Here is a 21,110-nt window from a genome sequence, read left to right on the forward strand (position 1 = left end):
ATCGAATAATTAACCAATTGCAGTGGTATCGTTTAGAAGTTTTTTGGATTTTTTTTTCACATATTATACATATACATGTTATACTTAAAAATATTGAAAAGCTGTATAATCCTACAGATTAAGAAACAGATGGATTAATTTCGGGTGAACAACAACCATTGAATATATATATATATATATATATATATATATATATATATATATATATATATATATATATATATATATATATATATATTTATATAATGCCTCCTTGCTGTTACACGTACATTGTACGTCATTAAGAAATTGTTCGGTAAGTAAATCAATACCAGACATAAAGATTTCAATAAAATACGATAAATGATAAATGGACGTGAGGAGAAAACATCACGCCTTTTTTCTCTCACATTAAGGGGGATCAGGAAGGTGTAGTGTAAAATTGCCAATTTTTTTTTTGGCTTTTTCCTTTAACGCATCAACATTAAGATGTCCTTTACAACATTTATTATTTTCGCGACTTCTTTCTTGCATTGCATGGGAGATATTTTGATATGAAATTCCCTTCTTGTCTGGAATTATGATCATTTCTGAGAATTTCAATCTTCTGAATCAATGGCATGTACTGATATAACGAAATTTATTTTGTAGTTTTAAAGTAGAAATAAATTAAAAATTAATTATAACGTTGGCCTTTTATTTTGTGATATCATATTTTTATGAAATTACATGCAATAATAAAGTCAACACTTAAAACTTTTGAGTTTTTTTAAATTCTAAACTTGAACAGAATGTCATAGCACATAAAAATGCTCAAAAATGTCATATATCAGCGTTAACACATGCTTTAAAACATAAAAAACTGATCATCTCCACTTTCTTGGCATTTAACGGAGATACTACAATAGGAGTCACCCCTACCTACACCTGTTTACTTCAATTTCCTAATTGTGCTTCTTAGGTTTGTAGTATGAAAATGTAAGTGTGTTTTATCCGTCATTATAGTTATATGAAACCGTAAATTAGAATGAAATATTCGATGAACAAATTTTTATACAGAAAGTGTAAACTTCCTTGACCTGTTTGTGGTACTCAAGGTGACCGTTAATGCCCGCGGGCCTACCTCTAGTTTTTAAAAAAAAAATATCTCAAGGCCTTTGTATCAGATCTGTTGTTTGCATCTTTCTCTATATATACCGGGTAAGCTAAAAATGAAATGTCATGGTGTTTAAGGAAGCTGGATGCATAAATAGAGCTCTTCTTCTTTTGGAGATTGATAGAATACTGTGGAATCATTTTTATTTGTGGGGCTCAATGTTCTTTGATAGCCAAAATTTTCCTGGTTGTTAAAGGACGTACTTTTGTTGGAGCAAGCTCTATTTTGTAAATAAATGCTAAACAAATGCTTGTATATACGTAGATACGAGGGGATGTAAATTCGTTTGCAAGGGTTAACCACGAAAGCCACTAACGTTGGTCCCCCCCCCCAAACAATGATGATCCCACAGTATAAGTTGTCATTACCGGTGCCTTAAATGTTGCATAAAGATGATGTTTAAGCTGCCTTTAAGCATCTTTAAGCCATCTTTACGCTTTCTTAAAGCCATCTTTCTGCACCTTTAAGCCAGCTTTAAGCGGCATATTTCTATTAAATTTTTACATAAAACGAAAGCATTCAACACCAGTCAAACAAACTAATTTTGGTCTGTTAAAATAAACTTTTATAATCAATTGCAAAATCCCTAAAGAGTAAGAGAAAGACCGATATTTAAACATGATACATATGTTTATTGAAAAATATGCATCCAACTTTCCGCTATTAACAAAAATATTCATAAACTTAAAACAGCAATAACATTACAATTAAGTTATCAAATATTTACAGAGGAATAAGTATATCATTTTACAAGACATAACAAGAAATCAAATGATAATTAACATCACATAAGAACACATTAACAAAAGAATCATTTTTGTAGTGGCATGGATTTGAATTAAATAAATGAATTGTAAATGAAAAAAAAATGTCACACCAAAAACTAACCAGTGGATGAATTTTGGTCAGTTTTGGCTAAGTATTGAATCACCGTGTTCCTGACATCAATGCTCTGAGACCGTGTGTACTCGAGACACGATTTACCGCTTCTGTCCAGGTCCTGTGGATTGGCCCCATTTTCAAGCAAAGTCTGGATGAGTTTGAGTTTTTGGTGCCTGTGGCATTCGTTTGTCTCAATTCCACAAGCGGCCATTAAAACTGTCATTTGTTCTTGGTTTCGTTCGTGAACATTGGCGCCTCCTTCAGCGAGGATTCGACCAAGACGAAATTTCCCATCAGAAACTGCTTTCATGATGTTGCAAGAAGACATGTTTGTCTATCGTCTCACCGAGAGTAAATGCTATCAACACGGCACGTGTGTGCATTATATAAAGAAAACCTTCCCATGAACGTAATTAATATAAATGCGGGGTTTACTACAATTATCACTTTTATATCCGCCAACATTATTCTTGAACGGTAACCAAATATAGAGTTTAATTTACATGCAAAACCCTTGATTTGCAGAACATTCTAGTTCAATGACACACCTAACTAACCACATATAATTACTGCAGTTGAAAACAAAGCATCGCTGGTATGTTGGCACTTACGAAGAAGAACACCACACACATTTACTTCTATTATCACGTTTGTATCCGCCAACATTATCATTTTAGGGTAACTAAATATGCAATAACGTATTATTTATTTCCACCGAATTCTAGTAGCTACGATACACCTAGTAAACCCTATAAACATGCAATTAATCTTTAATTCATATTTTGATTATGGAATATGCTGATAAGTAGTTACAATTTATAAGTACACAATTATGTTATTTACTTACTAGGTATGTGTAAATATCATAATCATTTTTAGAGAAAATAAAATTCATAACAAGTTAATTTTTTTATATCAATTACTCATCACAATTTATTTTATTGTGCAAGCCATGTATTCGGAGTATAAAATTGGGCTGAATAAGTATTTCGTTTTATTCATAAAAAAATACTTTTTAGATCCATCAAATAATGATGAATGATGTTGGTGTATCAAAAGCGTATTTATATTTAGAAATATGTCACATTTTAACATTTGAGGATAAACTAGGTTTTTTCTTAGAGAGAGAAAATAGCATTTTCCATCCGAACATGGATGAAGTTGTGGTGATGTTGTTTAATGTTTACATTGCTTCAGTCATATTCACATTCCCACAATAGATGACACAGTGTTTCTGAATAAATTTTACAAAAACTACAATAATTTGTATTGAATTTGCAAATTTTACATAACAAATATACTGTAGATTCCTAATTAAACGCGAGGAATTAATTTCCGCGTAAAATCGATAGAAGCAACCCTCGCGAATTTCAAAATCTCGGTTTTATTTTTCAGACAGTTTTGAGCTATAGGAAATTATAACAAAAAATTGGTGATCGCGATTTTATATTCTCGCGATTTGATATAAAACTGCGGAATCGCGGAATTAAGTACTCGCGTAAAATAAGGATTTCACAGTATTTGTTGCTAGAAGACTATGTACACTTCTATAATTGAACCACCTTAATTGAATATCACTTGCTATTTTGAAAAGAACAAGCTATTTTGTTGGGTTTTTTTTTTCTCTCACCAATAGTCATCAACATTTAATCTAAACTATTTCCCAAATAGTTTTCACTTTTTGGCTTTTTAAATTTGTATTTCTGACTATAAAAAGCATCACAGAAATATCTACTACTGTGTTTGCTTTTAGTTATTCATTGTAAGACATTTGAGTGAAAGATGTGACTTCTTAGCATGCTATCATGGTCATAATTCAAATTAAATTTTCTAACGCAATTAACTAGTCCCAAAACAATGTGAATTTAAAAAAAAAAAAAAGTAAAATGTTGTTCAAAATTAATGATATTCTATAATGCAAAGCACCGTCAGTATCGTAAAAATAAAAAAAAATCAAATTGAACACCTTTTATCCATGATCACTTTTGTTGTTTAAACAAATAGCTTGATTAAACCATTCTGGACTCAAAACAGACATCTGATTATCAATGCATTGCCTTAAATCAAACAAAGCTTGAAAAAAACATCACTGCAAAAAGCATTAAATCTTTTTTAAATGCTTCCAAGTTGAATTACAGGAATTATCAAAATACCTACGAATCCAGGTAATTTTTCAACTTTTGCAAAAGGAGTCAAGGCGTGCCATTCTCATGTCATTGTTTTCGTAACTTTCAATGTTTTTAGTTACCTTTGCTGTTTTGTTATTCCATTTATAATTAAACAAGAAATATTCAATTTCTTTGAGTTTTTCTTTAGATGGGCTTGGTAGCGTTATCAATAAATGACTGAAGTTGGGTATAAGGCAAGTCTTTACTACTGTTTTGCGGCCTGTAGTAGATAAAGTCCTTTTTGACCATGATGATATTAATTTTTTGACTGAGTCAATATTTGGCAAAACATTTAAATCAAACATAGCATATGTATCTAATTATAAATCTATGCAATGTGAAATTCTTGAGACTCTAAATGGTTCCTGAGACCACATTAGGTTTTTAAATTTTTTACACAAATTACTGCCAGTATGAACAGTAGATCCAATTTTTATACATTGTGTTTTATCATACATGTAGTTTGGTTTCAATCCAGAAAATTTGGAATACTGGTTGACTAAAGATAAAGTTGACCCGATGGAGTCCTCGGACCATCCATTAATAAGACTGTATCATCAGCATATTGTATCATTTTTTTTAATTCCTTATTTCTAATTTCTAATATCAATACCATCAATTAAATTATTAATATTATTATTTCAGGTAAATATTCCCATTATCTCTGCGCAAAGAAATAACAAGTACAGTGAGAATGTGTCCCCTTGTCTACAACCTCGTCCCGTATTAACAAAAAAAAAACAAAAACAAAAACAAAACAGAAAAAAAAGAAAAAAAAATCGGGAAAAATACCATTTTGAATAACACATAACTTAAACTCTTTAAACAAAATCTTTATCCACTTTATAGAATTCTCGCCAAAGTTAAAAAAATGCAATTCTTTGTAAATGTATTTCCAAGGGATGGAATATCAAACGCTTTTTTCAAAATCGACCAGAAGAATAAGATCAGGAATATTATTTTCTTTACAATAGAGCATAATGTCATATAGTAACCTATAGTTTTCACCTACGTATCTATGGTGACAATGGTTTTCGAGGGGTGTCACTTTCAACTGTCATCTTCCCAAACAGGCACTATTTATTTTATTATACTGAATGTCTTAATTTTAGAGAATTTTTTTCCTGCTTGTACATAGAAATGACGTGAATTCTTCGACGAACCGTACACGAATTAATTGACGCGCATGTAACAATTCGTTGTGTTACCCGTTGCTAAGTGTGTTGCTAACGCTGAGGGTAATAGAACGGAATATCAACTGCGTCTAAACCAATCAGATTTCAGTATTTAACATAAAAGTATAATAATATTTCTTGTTTGTGTAAATGTTACCCTCAATATCCAAGATGCTAATATTTTTGTTGACAAAATTTTGTTTTTCTAGAGTATAAAAATTATTTCGTAGGTTTTTCTCCATCCACAACCCACTTACAATGACTTCTTAGCAAAAGCCCCTTTAGTATATATTTTCTGATTTCTTCCAAATCTGTCTCAAGGTCATTTATCATATCTAAATAGAGTGGAAAATGGTTTTCAGCATACATATTCTGGAAAAAATTTAAAATGATTACTAATTTTTACTTTATCATCTGTCCTTTCCTGCGTTAATTTTGCCGACATTTGTATTGTCATATCTCTTTTTTCATCAATATAACATCTAGAAATAAGTTGTCTGGAATTTCCAATGTGATTCATTAATACGATATTCAATATCCGTTTCTTTAATAATTCTTATTTTTACATTCATTACAATTTTTTTTACTTAAAAGTAATGCGATATCAAATGGCCAGAATTCCTTTTACCTGTTTAAAGTTATTTATAATAATGTCTTATTTAATAATAGAGAGGTCAGTCCTATCAGCAGGTGTACATTATCAATAATTGATAGGAGTTCCTATGATAGTAGAAAAAAAAATCAAGTCTAGCTTGTTTTACAGGATTTTTTTCTACTCCATGTTCATTTTCTAGCGTTTCGGGTTTTTTGATTGTCTGGGGGTATACTAAATTGAATTTTGATTTAGTTTTTTCTATTTCAATTGTTAATTAAATAATTAAAACAATCCAACTGGTAGTCTTACAAAATATTCCAGTCCCAACACATAATTATAAAGTCAATATCAAAGAAGTCATTTATCTTATCACTCAACTCAGAATAAAAATTAGGATTATCTCTATAGGACCCGAATAGTTTGACTGGCGTATTGTCATGTTGTAAATTTTGTATTTACTGCTACCCGGTAAATTCAAAATTTACAACATGACAGTATTTCAGTACTTGTTTTCTATCGTTGTGTTTGATATAATGAAATTTCCTTCATTATTGCTGAAAACTTTTAAAATATTCAGTTCATTTGTGTTATTACATACTAAAAACGGAATTAGGTAATAAAATAATTATTTAATGCCTGAATAGTAAATAGACCCGAATTTTTCCCCTTAGTACAGGGAACAGCTCAGTTCGAAGAAAATGAATAAATTCTTCGGAAAAGAATGTCAAACTTTGACCTTTTTAATGATCTGATTATAAACTTTACACTTGAAACTTGTTTTAGGAGTGTAAATATGCATTAATAATGTCAATTATAAACGATTTCTCATATATTAATTAAAGAATGTATGTGATAGGCTTTAACCAATTTAGAAACAACTGATATTCTTTAAGTTTGGCGTGTCTTTTTCCGCTCATATGTCCTTCTCTCTATCCACCACAGTTTGCGTTTAGCTAGGTTTTTAATAAAATGTCCAAGGCATTTCTATATAAACACCATACAAAGTTACATTTACCAAAACTTTTCTTCAGTGAATGGAAAAAGATTTTGGCAATCCGAAGCCGGTTTGTATTTTAGTGACAGCGATTCAACCCAGTCTCATTTGTTTGACGTTAATCTTTGCCTTGACCTGAACTTCATAATTCTGTGTTTTTTTTATTGAGCTAAGTTAAAAAAATATTTAAAATATATTTTATTATACGTCGCACAGTATCAATTTCAGAGCAACTGTTTTGAGATTATATTTTGAAAACTTCAAATGATATTGGTTAAAACATCCAATCTTAAAGATTAATGGCATATTATTATATATGATGGATTGCTTTGATTTTATTAATCCAGACAAAACTATCAGAGTTAAGTTATCAACATAGTTATTACGATAAACAGTTTAAGGTGGTGTTCTTGTTTTGCTATAAGTCGACACCAAAGTTCCTTTGCTTCTTACAACTTCTCTTGGCAACTGGGGTATCGTGTTTTAGTTCACCCCGTGCGACTTTATCATTAACAATTAACCGTTTGATCGAACAATACATTTGGCAGGAATCTAAAGGAGATTCAAATTCAATACCTTTTTGATCAATGCGTTACATGTACATGTAAGTACCGATTACGGACGTTTAGATTAAAGGGTTCAAAGAAAGTCGCACGTGTAAATACGCAGGTATGTTTAGTATTCGCAACAGAATGTACTTACGTTGTTAAAAGACAAGGTGAACGTATACACTGTGCAATCAATTCAATGATTTTATAAAAGAGCATCAGAAGGTTTTCTTTTAAGGGAAACGCTTTAAATGCAGGTAAAAAATTAACGTACTTCAAGACATCCAAAACAAGGTACATTTCAGTGGTATTCCAGAAAGTGGACAGGTCAATTTTCAAAAACGCTGTTACTGTCTGGTTTACCTCCCATGTTGTAAAATTCATCTATTATCAGATCCATAAATACAGCATTTCTCCAATAATGGATGTATTTATTTATCTTTTTCGATATAATAAAAGCGATAAACTATCATTATGGATGGATAAGAGAAAATACTGCCAATGAAATTCTAGAAAACAATAAGAATACCAAGCATTCAATATAATCAACAATAACAGATCAAATATATAACCTTACTTTTGTTCTATTTTGATTTTTTATCTTTAATCATATTAAACAAAAAGGATGTATAATATTTTGGCATAAATTTAATGTTTAGGATTTTGTTATTACAGGCTGTAACATATTTACAAGCAAGTACTAGACTTAACTTTAACAGAAACTATAATGAAAGAATTATTTTAACTTAAGTGTAAAACAAATTCTCACTTGACTGCCATGTTTTGCATTCATTTATGTCTTGGGTTTTGTTTTTTGGGAGTTGATTTTTAATCAACTCTCCTATGCAGTCACTCGGACAAACCAAAAGTGAAACAGTGTTTGGACCTCAGCACAAATCATTGCTCCTGACAAGACTTAGTTCTTAAAAATAATTGATGAATTCGATGTAATGTATGCTAAAGCATTGTTTTTCAAGGAAACTCATTTACAAATACTTTAAAAATAGTCAGATTTTAAATGGTACGAACAATTTAAATATTTTTTGTAGTCGTATGTATTCCTACGCCAGAGTTCAATATAGTCTCGCATCCGGAACACCTCGGGCCTTTCTGTGAAAGGCCCGAGGTGTTCCGGATGTAAAGTCTCGTTCAACTCGACGCTCGGCTGTCTCCGTACATTGTAAACCCTTGTCGGAGATTTACGGTGTCAGTCGTGCGTTTGGTTGAACGAGACTAGAGTTCAATATTGCTTGGATCCATACAATTTTCGAGAAATATTTCTACCACTGATACATAGTTTGATTGAATTAATTTTATCTTTAACTATTATTTAACATGATTCATATGGAGGTTTCTCGACATTCTAGCCGAAAATTTATATTATAACAATATGCGTAATTCAAATTACAAACTACGTATACATGTACTTGTCATGCAAAATAACATATCATTGATTTTAAAATAAATAAACATCGACAAAATCAACTCCCGTCAGTTCTTCAGTACTTTGATTTTTTATGTACTTCCGCAGCCAAAGAGCAACAGTTTTTCAATCTTATTGATTTTGAAAGAGATGGCGTTAATTAGAATTTCTAATTTAAAAACAACGTTATAAGTAACTTGTGCAAACTTTTATTCATTTGCATTTTCAGCAAAACATTACAACAAAGAAGGTTAGAAATAAAATAAAATCAAATTTAACAATTTATCTGCAAATTTAAAATAATATTAAATGTTTCCAAATGATTAAACCTGGGGAACGTTATGCTTGTAAAATATGAACTATAATATCGCAATTTTCTCTGACAGAACTTGCCAACTCATTTTTTCAAGTATCGGATCACCATGTTCCTGACATCAGTGCTCTGAGACCGTGTTGCTCTAGACACAATTTACAGCTTCTGTCTATGTTAAGAGAAAGACCGATATTTAAACATTTTACATATGTTTATTGAAAAATATGCATCCAACTTTCCGCTCGTAACAAAAACATTCATAAATGTAAAACAGCAATAACATTACAATTAAGTTATCAAATATTTACAGAGGAATAAGTATATCATTTTACAAGACATAACAAGAAATCATATAATAATTAACATCACATAAGAACACATTAACAAAAGAATCATTTTTGTAGTGGCATGAATTTGAATTAAATAAATGAATTGTAAATGAAAAAAAAATGTCACACCAAAAACTAACCAGTGGATGAATTTTGGTCAGTTTTGGCTAAGTATCTAATCACCATGTTCCTGACATCAATGCTCTGAGACCGTGTGTACTCGAGACACGATTTACCGCTTCTGTCCAGGTCCTGTGGATTGGCCCCATTTTCAAGCAAAGTCTGGATGAGTTTGAGTTTTTGGTGCCTGTGGCATTCGTTTGTCTCAATTCCACATGCAGCCATAAGAACTGTCATTTTTTCCTCGTTTCGCTCATTAACGTTCGCCCCTCCTTCAGCGAGGATTCGACCGAGACGAAATTTCCCATCAGAAACTGCTTTCATGAGGTTGCAAGAAGACATGTTCAACCGTCAAGTCACGGATTGATATTGATCAGCCGACTGTGTGTGTGTGCTTTATGTAGAGCGAAGACTTTCAGCGATTGGTTATGCAATTTGTAAAGATGCTATTGACATTTATTATCACATTAAAATCTACCACTAAGGAATGAAGAATCAACTTTTGAACATTGTAGGATAATAGTGCACTATTTGATTCGCCAAAAAAACTTCACTTAAATCTTTGGATGTTCATGAGGGAATTTAAATAGCAAACGTTGCATAAAAATAAAGGAATGAAGATACCATGTTATCATTTACACCTATATATTTCAAGTCTCTCTGAATCTTCAATTACATTAAGTGGGTTAAAGAACTAGAATTATTTTTAAAGAGTTTGTTGCATATTGGAAACTGTAACAGCCAATTTTATGCTCGGGCCATTTATTAAGAAGTCTCATCAATCTGTGCAAACTATGCAGTCATTGTTCTCACTGTAGTTAAGTTTTGATCAATCTCGAATTTATAAATCCTGCTTCCAGCTCCCTTGGGGAAATATGGCGGATTATTTGGAAGATGTTGACGATCTCATAAAAATATTGCTAAGAAGAGAACAAATTGTTAGAGACAGATTTGAGGTGGTATATGACACTTCCATGTTATGATGTATTGTTTAACGTAATAAACAATAAAACAAGTGTATTTATATACATAGTTTCTTTCTCAATTTTTTCACCTATCAGCGCAGTGGTTAACTACAGTGGTTAACTACGAATCTGTAGGTCATGAGTTTGAATCCCACTGGAAATTTTACTATTTTACCTCTCCAAATATTTTTAAAAGCTATTTTTGTGTAAAAAATATAGTAAAATTTGAACATTCTAAACCGGCGAAAGTATTTCAATTATAGTGTACTTCAATTGAAATTAATATCGACAGATGTCCAATCACCATAATTCCATTACGTATTAAAGCGATAAAAATTCTAAAAAGAGATATTGTCAGCAATAGCAATAATTGCTTGTCAGCAAATACAATCTTTCATTGGATCGCACGCTGACTTTTTACATACTAATTGTTAGACCATAATCAATCACCTAATTGTCTACGGACATTTCCGACCCCCCCCCCCCCCCCGCATTACGACAAAAGCACATGGCGGGCGTGACCGGTCAGCAGAGGATGTACACTCCTCCTAGGCACCCTATCCCACCTCTATCTTTTTGGAGGTCCGTGTTGCTCTCTTTGAATTTGTATTTCGTTTTATGTATTTTTGAGATGTGCACGGTTTGTTATTGTCATTTTTTCATCGATAAAGCAAAATGGCAACTTTGTTGACTCTTGACAATATTGATAGAAATTTTGACGATGGAATTATGCACAATTCTTATAACTTTGATATATTAAACAACTGGACGTTTTCTATCAGTAAAAGGAGTTGGGGGGGGGGGGGGGTGTTTAGGGTACACGTACACAAATGTACAGTGTCAAGAAGAATTTTAAAAGTTTCGCATTCAACAATCTTTCTACAATAACTATATCAAATTTCCATCTCAATGTAAAATAGTAAAAGTGCAAAGAGCGTATATGCAACAAAGTAGCAAACCCGGTGTTTGACTAATAGATTGTTCCTATATTCCAATCATATCTCCATAATATATCAGAATATCCTCTTTTCATTTATAATTATATAATCATAATATAATTTCAATCATTGCAGCATGTCCTGATTTCAACCCATTCTAACAGCCGGTTTTTCACCTGTTCTTGCTTACAAGAAAGTTTTCTCGTCATCTTTGGTGACGCTGATGTGGATTTAGACCTACATACATACCACATGTATGTAGTTCTAAATCCACACGTTTCCTCAGCTTTTCCACAATTTTCCAGTGGACAATTGCAAGGTATGTGTAACATTTGAAAATGAAGAATAGAATTACTTTTGCTCTGATTTCATTTATGAATATGATACATCATCTTGATATTGCTTAAAAAATAAATGTAAGATTTTGTTGATTTCGTTATCCTCACAACTAACTTTTTTATCAGGAAAAGGGGCTTTATCTAAGTCGCCATGTAAACCAGTATCATCAAATCCATTGCTAATGCTCTGAATTCGCTGTAGAAGCATTGAAGAATTTGCTGGCTGAAAGCTGTCCAATTCCGTATATGCTTGTGAACCCCCTCGAGTTTTTGCTTTCTCCTTTCGATCCGTTGCAACGGCAAACTTTATACTTGATTTCATATTTTTCTGAAGAAACTTTAACTGAGTACAAGTTTTGTGATTAACATCATAGTTTGCATTAAATTCAGATGTTATTTTCTCCCATTCCAAGTTGCTCTTTGAAATCATTTTGCCATCTTTTTGCTTACTTTCTAAGATGTTCTTCATTGAATCAATTAATTCTACATGTATTTATATAGTCTTTTCCATTGCCGTAAAAGTGGGAAAGGACTATATATGGTTTGAGCCTAAAATGGCCCCCTAAAAAGAACATTGACATTTTACTGTAATTCTTTGTTTTATTTGTACAAAAATACGTTTGAAGTTTTTTCATAATTTTCATTTTAGTGCCCACAATTTAAGACTATGACATCACAAAGTTTTTCTTTTCCCGCCATTTTCTCGTTTTTAGCATAAAACGGCTTGTTTTGAAACAGTTTTTCTTTCAGGAAACATTGAGCGACTGCTTGAACAAATAAAATATTTTCACCAAAGATGTAATTTTCCAATACTTATAAGTGACAAAAAGTTCGTTCTTGTTTAAAGAGTCGCTCTATATTTCCCATTCGAAAAAAGGTAAGAAAAGTGTCAAATTTTGATTGATTTTGATTGAATTATTAAAATGGCGTCACTACTGCCAGTGAATGCAAATAATTCAAATTAATAGGTGAAAAACATATTTCATGTCAACTCTTTTATAAGATAACACTATATAAATAGTGCCTGTTTGGGAGGGTAACAGTTGAAATTGACACCCCGAGAAAACCATTGTCAACCGACGCGAAGCGGAGGTTGACAATGGTTTTCGAGGGGTGTCAATTTCAACTGTTATCCTCCCAAACAGGCACTATTTATTTTGTAATACTGAATGTCTGTTTTAAAATTTTTAAGAAAATTTTACTGCTTTTATATAGGAATAACGTGAATTCTACAGCGAACCGTACGCGCACAATTTTCGCGCATGTAACATTTTTTAATGTTACCCGTTGCCAAGTGCGTTGCTAACGCTGAGGGTAATAGAAAATATTATTAACTGCGTCTTAACCAATCAGATTTCAGTATTTAACATGAAGGTATAACAAAACAAATTATTGTATCATTTTAAAAATAGCGAATTATGGGGGCCAAATTTGACTAATATCATATATAGTTCTTTGCAAGATTTTAACATTCTTCTCTTTGCATCAGATAAGCCTTGTTCAGTTTTGAAGCGTGCAACGGAATTACTACTCAGGTAACTCTGACTCACCTGACATTTTACGGTGGAATAACACACCTGGAAAAAGTCACTGAAATTAACTGTAAATTATTTGATTATGAGAGATATAATGATAAATAAACTATACATTGTACATATTTCAAATACGCGAAAAATTTGCAAATTGGGGATAAAAAATGAATATCTAAAAAAAAATCAATTCAGTACGTACCAACAAAAGCCCCTGGGATTCGAGCTCAGTATGTACGGATCACAAGCCCGACACTTTATCCACTCGGCAATGAAGAATGTTGCCGTCGATAGAATCCTTTTAAAAAAACCAAATGTCGTTTCGATCAGAGGTCAGCCATTTTATGACGATGTGTTATTCCACCTTAACCCGGCTTACGTGATCTGCGGGTCCGAATCTGAGCTGTACTTACCTAAACCACAGATACGCAACCGGCCATAAGTGGGGTTTTTTTTTAAGGAAATAAGGTAGACAATTTACGTACGTAGTAGATATAAATATATCTTAATGTTCATATTTCCAGAATAATTATCCATAGAAAGACTACAAATCATTTTGGCTCTTATTTTCAAATTTTTTTTTGTGAAATTGGCACGTGCCATAACAATGCAAAGTAACAGTACAACCGATGTTTTATAAAATGACGTTTACATTAGTGAAAAATAAAATAAACATATTACATTTAAAATTATATCATTAATACAAACTATTAATTTGGTGATAATCTAAAATTTCAATAATAAATAATATTAAGAAACTTTCTATGCATGAAGGTACATTATAATCGTATTAATCTTGGACACCTGATTTTAATGAAAGTTACAAGTTCTCTATTCTCTTACGTATACCTACATTAACATTTGTTGAGAAACATACAATAAATAGAAAATACCATTATGCACATTAAAAGATTAAAAACAAAGGAAAAAAATTGACGAAATTAATTTAAAGACCCTCTTATCAAATGAGTGATGAGCGATCTTTTGTGAATACAATTAAGTAATATTTTTGACCTGGATATAGTTAGTTAAATAAAAACAATGTGATACTTATATCAGTGCCAAGATGGCATTTTTGCATCGGATAAACAATTTTCCTATAGGAGAGTTAGAATTTTCTATCGGAGTGATACAAAAACTCTTACTAGTATTGGAAATTAAATTCCGATAGAACTTGAACAAAAATCCCATAGGATTTTAAAATCCGATAAGAAATCTGTAAGATTTTTAATAGGAAAACTACTTGTCTGAATCAAATTCCTGCAGGAAATACTTTTCCCCGGTACGAAATATTATTCTTAAAGGATTTTGAAAACATTCCAAAGGATTTTCAGCAATTCCCGTAGGAAAATTGTTTCCCCTATGAGAATTATTTTCCTATGAGGTCATAATTCTTAAAGTTAAATATATCTCTTGGTCAGAAACTAAAAACAAAGTGCTTTTATACTCTCTAGACAATGGTCTATCATTTGGTATTTCTAAATTGTTACGAAACTGCATCTAAAGCGGATGCGAAAATGCCACCTTGGTATTGGCATGATTAACTTGAATCTTCTGCACAGTGTTATAATAATTAATGAAACTCAATTAGTTGATCTCCCTAATAAAATATAAAACAAAACTTAATTTGAGATGAAAAAATACGGAGATGAAAAGCGTGGTTTTTTTTTTATTCGTGGGGCTTAATGTTCGTGGGTAACCATAATTTTCCTGGTTTGTGGGGACGTAATTTCTGTGGTAACAAGTTCTTTTTTGTAAATATATACTAAACAAATGCTTGTATATACGTTCGAGAGGATGTTAATTCGTGTGCAGGTGTTAAACACGGAATCTATGACCATTGCCCCCCCCCCCCCACGAACATGAACCCATTAAGCTATTTTTCAACGTAAATACTTCTTCATTCAAAAATACTGAAGGCGTTTAGGCAAATAATGGCGTAATAACCAGCAATAAACTGCCTTGATTTCAAAACTAGACAGGTTTTCCTGTAAGAATTTTGTTTTTAATTGAAGTTAATTCATAGCAACAGGATAGAAATTAATTTATGACTCCGCTGATTACTGTGTTTGTAAATAAATTCTCCTGACATAAGAGCTAATTTCATTAACAACTACTCTCTTTTGCATGTAGGCCAACATGTTTTTTTTGTCCTTACAATTTATAGCAGAATTACGACTGAATTCTGAAAGTCGAAGTTGAAATAACTATACATTTTTTTGTTATATTCAAATGGTTAATAAGGTGAAAAACATTAATATTTTGGGTCACATCTAGTCTGAAAATTCTGCATCACAAATCATTTCTAGTAATATATTTATATTTTACAATGCCGAATAAACTTTATTGTATAAAAATTGTTTTTAAAAAATTACATTTTTACAGAATTTAGTGGGTATTTTGTGGTGGAAGGTTTTCAAGACGGTAATGAACAATTTTCATAACTCACTAGTTTTAGAGTACTGTTACGTTAGCTTCCTAATCTTCAGCTCAGAGCAAACTTCTAAATATGTGTAAATTTGTGTATTACGATATATTCATTATGTTCTAAAAATATATTTGAACAATATTTTTATATTTATCGATATATTTTGGTATATTTAGTTTATATTTTATTTAAGTTATGAAACATTAACTCCAATTTTGCCTAATATTAGCCTATTTCATGCTATATCTCAAATTTTTGAGATGTGACCCCTAGTCGTTTTAATTTTTAAATGAGACATTTAATCTATGTCTATTTGTATGCAAAGTTTTTGAAAGATGACATTACATTATTTTTTAAAATTTGCGTTTTAATTTGATTACTCAAAAATTTTGTAACATATGTTGTTGTGTTCATTATGTGGCCGCCAGTAAAGCAAGAATTTTAAAACTTTGACTTAGATTTTACTTTTATAGTCACTATATGTGTCCAACTTCATACTGTATTAGCATTATAATTAAATAATCAACATTCAAACTAAAATATTTGTTTGATTTTTCACATTTGTGCAAAAGTTTCAGGAAAATTATTTTCTGTTTGGGGCCATATATTTCCAAAAATTGGCATGTGGCATGGGTCACAAATAGAATAAATGAACATTTTAGGTCCCCGTCTTTATATTCAAGTGGTTTTTGAATGATTAACATTACTATTATATCAGGTGCAACCTCCTTACGGTAGTTTTAAACACTTCACACAACGGTCCATCATATGGCATATTTCAATTTTTCGATAGACTAGTAGTAATGCAATTAAGACATTTATTAAAACACATGCAGTTAAAACGAGTGCCACCTTGGCACTGGCATAATTTTCCGGCATAGTGTTCTGTGCTTATATTGCATTAATGCAAAATAGGGGATGAATTCCATTACATACTGAGATGTAACTCGTTGCAACGAGAACGCGTTCAATATTAATCGAATACAAATTTATATCAAAATAAAATATTAGTTTTAAATTAATAATGCAGGTACAAAACAATGTTCTTTGGGGGAAATTATGCACTTTTATAAGAGAAATAAATAAAAAATGCTCCCCATGTTAGAACTTCCACACTTCATTTTGTATTAAGGAGTCAGAGTTGATCTTTAATCCTCTCTCTCTCTCTCTCTCTCTCTCTCTCTCTCTCTCTCTCTCTCTCTCTCTCTCTCTCTCTCACGCATGTGATGTTTATCAGTAAGCAGGGATAGACCAACTGAAATATCAACACTAGGTCTAGCCTAAAAGTAATCAACGTCGTTTTGCACAGCATGTGGTTGCATCACCCGTCTCGACTTATTAATCACAACAGGTGTTAACTTAGTCTGAGGAGATGTCTTTAGAATTAGATATTTATTAATTTTTTGCATCTGGATTAACACACACGATGGTGAACTCAGTGTACAGGGTGACTTGAACTTTTCTTTCGGAAATTCCGGCGAAGTAACCGATCAAAAAGCGAGTATTTCGTCTACATCATCTCCTAGGTGAGTCATTGGGTTGTACTTAAATTACGGTAGTTTGTAGAATTTATGCCTTTTATAGGAAAAGGTGCTTTTAAAGTTATGTGCACATTTATTTTTTTGTTCACACGACCAGTCGGTCTAGTACACAGACATTTTACCCCGACCGGACCTATCATTTACTAGACAAAGTCGGTTGGACGTGCCTTAGTGTCAAACCCTGGTAAGAATGAATGATAAGTAATGCAATTAAGACATTTATTAAAACACATGCAAAAGACACTCTAACAAACGACCCATGTTGTTTACTTTATTATCATGTGTTTGCTGACGTGCATATCATGATATTAAACAGTTTGGATTTATTGTTTGGCATAAAGCATATAATCAATTTATAATTAATTATTTTATAAATTTTAGACTGTACATTTATGGATAGTTCAGTATATAAATGTACATCTACTGATAAGCAATAATACTCTTGTCTCTAATTACATTTTTGGTAACCCTTGATAGACAGGATATTATATCACTGCATCAGTGTTCTAAATGAAATAAATTTTCAAAATGATCTAACTATGTCTACCCGAAAAATTAAGGTGGGTATCTTCACCAACTAAGTGTAGGAGTTTTTGTTACATATATTTGTTACTTATAGTATTAGGCCCAGTATTCAATAAATTAAGACCTCAAAGTACAATACTCTATTTTCTAAAAAATTCTTAAAATGTCAGTCTTGTTTAAGATAACCCGTTATTTTTAAAATTTCAATCATTTCTACTTTAAAATCCCCATTTAAGTGAAATACCATAAAGTTAAACAAAAAATCATAAAGTTTGTATGATTTTTATTGGAATCCACATAAGTATGAAACTAAAATTTAAAAAAAATTGTTTTATGGCAAATTTCAAAAAAATCTGAAAATATTAACAGTATTAAAAAATAAAAAAAAATTCTGAATTATAGCAAAATTATTGGTATGAAATATCCTGTTTAAGAGTTGTCTTTCTTTATTTATATGGTCTAAATATCTATATTTTTGATTAATGCATCATACATATTTAACTCTTTAAAACAAAATTTTAGTATATAAAATAGCCTTTTACTTTTTATTACAGTAACAATTATAAACAACAACCATACACATTATATATACCACAGTGGTATACATGCACGTAGTAATGAAAAACATGCTCCTCCTCTTAATTCAATCGTTCTTACATTTGGCTTTCAAATCTTCTACTGCTTGTGCTATCTATATCCTTTTTGGGAGTTGATTTTAATCAACTCTCCTATGCACTTACTCGGGCAAAGCGAAAGTGAAAGTGTTTGGACCTAAGCACAAATCAATACCGCTGACAACACTTAGTTCTTGAAAATAATCGATAAATTCGATGCTATGTATTCTGAAGCATTGTTTTTCAAAAAAGATTATTTATTAATACGATGAAAATAATAAGATTTTAAATTGTACAAACAGTTTAGATATTTTTTAAAGCCGTATGTATTCCTACGCTAGAGTTCAGTGTAGTATCGTTCAACCAGACGCTTGGCTGTCTCTGTTAATCTTGCCTGGACCCATACAATTTCTCAGAAATATTTCGTTTACTGATACTACTTGCCATACAAAATCACATATCGTTGATTTTGAATAAATGATAATCGATAAAATCAACTCCCGTCAGTACTTCAGTACTTTTATTAAATTGAAATGCATTACTTTAATGTCATATAGATATACTTTACTTTTCCATTTACCGGCAATGCAATGCCTTGGGCAGTAAGGATCGATTCAAGAGATCAAATATATAAAGTTTTATTTGCTTCATATAGTTTAAGTGAAAAATCATTCCTGCTTACCTTTATTATCCATCACTATTGAATGATCAAATGCAGTAGTTGACATGACAAAAATGTATTGCCAATAGCAGAAAACGCTCAAAACAGTATATCATTTAGATTTTACGTTTTCCCTACAAAACAGCTGATAATCAATGTTAGTTGCTAGCTTGACGCACAAACAAAATTGACATATTTTCTAAGCGTTTGGTGATTTCAATCTTATTGCATCTCCCCTGTCGAAAGTGTTCAATTACACGGTGCGTAGGTATTTTGTACCGCGAGAGAATATTATCAATGCGGAACAAAAAGCCGTTTCAAACGGAAGGAATGTTGTGACGATGAGTAATCCACCTTAAAAATCCTCTCATCTGCTTCTGGATATTAACTTTTATCGCAAATTTTGTCGGTGATAAGGAAGTCGGGTTGGCAACATACTTTCCATCTCTTAAGAATGAATTTAAATGTTTTCCTATTTTTTTAAGCAGAGCTTTTAATACTACGGAGATTTATTTTATTTTATTTGATGTAACAAATTACAAAATAGGTATAAATAAACCCTGCAGTAAAATAAATGTGAGTTAGGAAAGATAACTCGTGCATACATGTAGTTTTGACAAAGTATGAAAATATTCCTCTTTACAAACTAGACTCAATAATATTTGTGTCTGTATTCAAATTATCTGCTTATTAAATACATAAACAATTGTAATCACATCTGTATAAATATAACTATACGTTATCATGTCAAACCTATTTCACATGAATTTATAATTAAATTATAGAAATATTAATCAGGTTCATAATACTAGTACTAATACTATGATATATTTATATACAACTATACATGGACTAAGCTTAAACCATGTTTAAACAATGCTTAAACTATGCTTACCTCACATGAGGTGTAAAGGTTGATTAAGAAAAATATTCAGGGTGTAAAAATAATACTGTAGTTGATAAACTAAATTTAAAGAAATAAAAATACACTTACAATACTTTGTACTCATTGATCAGACTGAATTTTACTATTAAACAAATTTTATGATATTTAGTAATTTCATTTCTAAGCCAATTATATAATATCTTAGATATCTTTATGAACAATCTCACAATATAACTATATTTAAATATGAACTAAAAAAAGAATATAAATTTCAAGTAGACACAAGTAGACTTCCAAATAGGAACTGGTTTAAGGTCAGACGACACGTTCCTCGATTTCATATAACTTTTTCCAGGAATTTGTTAATGGTCTACAACTACTATGACAAGCTTTCTTGCAAAATTTTAGGGTACCTTACCAGGCATTTCTGCAAAATACTTGAGTATGCAATTTCCAATATGATCTTTTAGATAATACACTTGAATGGCTTTATATAAAAATAAATAAAAAAAAACAGCACAGCGACATTTACTATATTGGAACTCTATCTCGGCCGGGGCAGGGCTTTGAACTCACGACCTCTAGAATCTATACGCATCTGGCAGTGAGCGGCCACGGTTCTAACCACTCGGCCATTCTGACATGTAACCATCTACAAGTAAATTTTAATCATTTTAATAATAATAATAAAACTGATATTTTTTATTGGAACTCTTTATTACGAGGAAATACAAAAAAGATGCTCGAGGAACGTGTCGTCTGACCTTAACAAAGACATTTCCTAATAAAAAAGGGTATTCCTTCTTAATATAGATTTTGCATTGCCAGAGTTAAAAATAACAAATGATAGGACTCTTACATTAAGGTTAGATAACTATATTAAATATTTTAGTTAAATATTGCATTGACTAAATAATAATATAAAAATAATACACTGTACCAATATTCAAATATTTTCATGTTAGTAAATTTTTTTTAATATAATCATCAAAATTATGCAATA

The 21,110-nt window shown here is 31.2% G+C and overlaps 2 protein-coding genes across 2 annotated transcripts; both read right to left on the minus strand.

The window, feature by feature from the left end:
• Positions 1-1,788: 1,788 nt before the first annotated feature.
• On the minus strand, positions 1,789-2,408 carry LOC128160633 (ankyrin repeat domain-containing protein 34B-like). The gene has a single exon (XM_052823987.1). It carries the CDS (start codon positions 2,343-2,345, stop codon positions 2,019-2,021), a length of 327 nt encoding a protein of 108 aa, XP_052679947.1. The 5' UTR covers positions 2,346-2,408; the 3' UTR covers positions 1,789-2,018.
• Positions 2,409-9,186: 6,778 nt separating this feature from the next.
• On the minus strand, positions 9,187-10,032 carry LOC128160634 (ankyrin repeat domain-containing protein 34B-like). Its single transcript, XM_052823988.1, has one exon. The coding sequence runs from the start codon at positions 10,022-10,024 to the stop codon at positions 9,698-9,700; it is 327 nt and encodes a 108-aa protein (XP_052679948.1). The 5' UTR covers positions 10,025-10,032; the 3' UTR covers positions 9,187-9,697.
• Positions 10,033-21,110: the final 11,078 nt, after the last annotated feature.

Source organism: Crassostrea angulata, chromosome 8 (genome assembly GCF_025612915.1).
Source record: "Crassostrea angulata isolate pt1a10 chromosome 8, ASM2561291v2, whole genome shotgun sequence".
Classification (NCBI taxonomy): domain Eukaryota; kingdom Metazoa; phylum Mollusca; class Bivalvia; order Ostreida; family Ostreidae; genus Magallana; species Magallana angulata.

Coding starts and splice junctions, on each gene's coding strand:
- LOC128160633 (XM_052823987.1), bottom strand. CDS start 2,345: ATGTCTTCTTGCAACATCATGAAAGCAGTTTCTGATGGGAAATTTCGT.
- LOC128160634 (XM_052823988.1), bottom strand. CDS start 10,024: ATGTCTTCTTGCAACCTCATGAAAGCAGTTTCTGATGGGAAATTTCGT.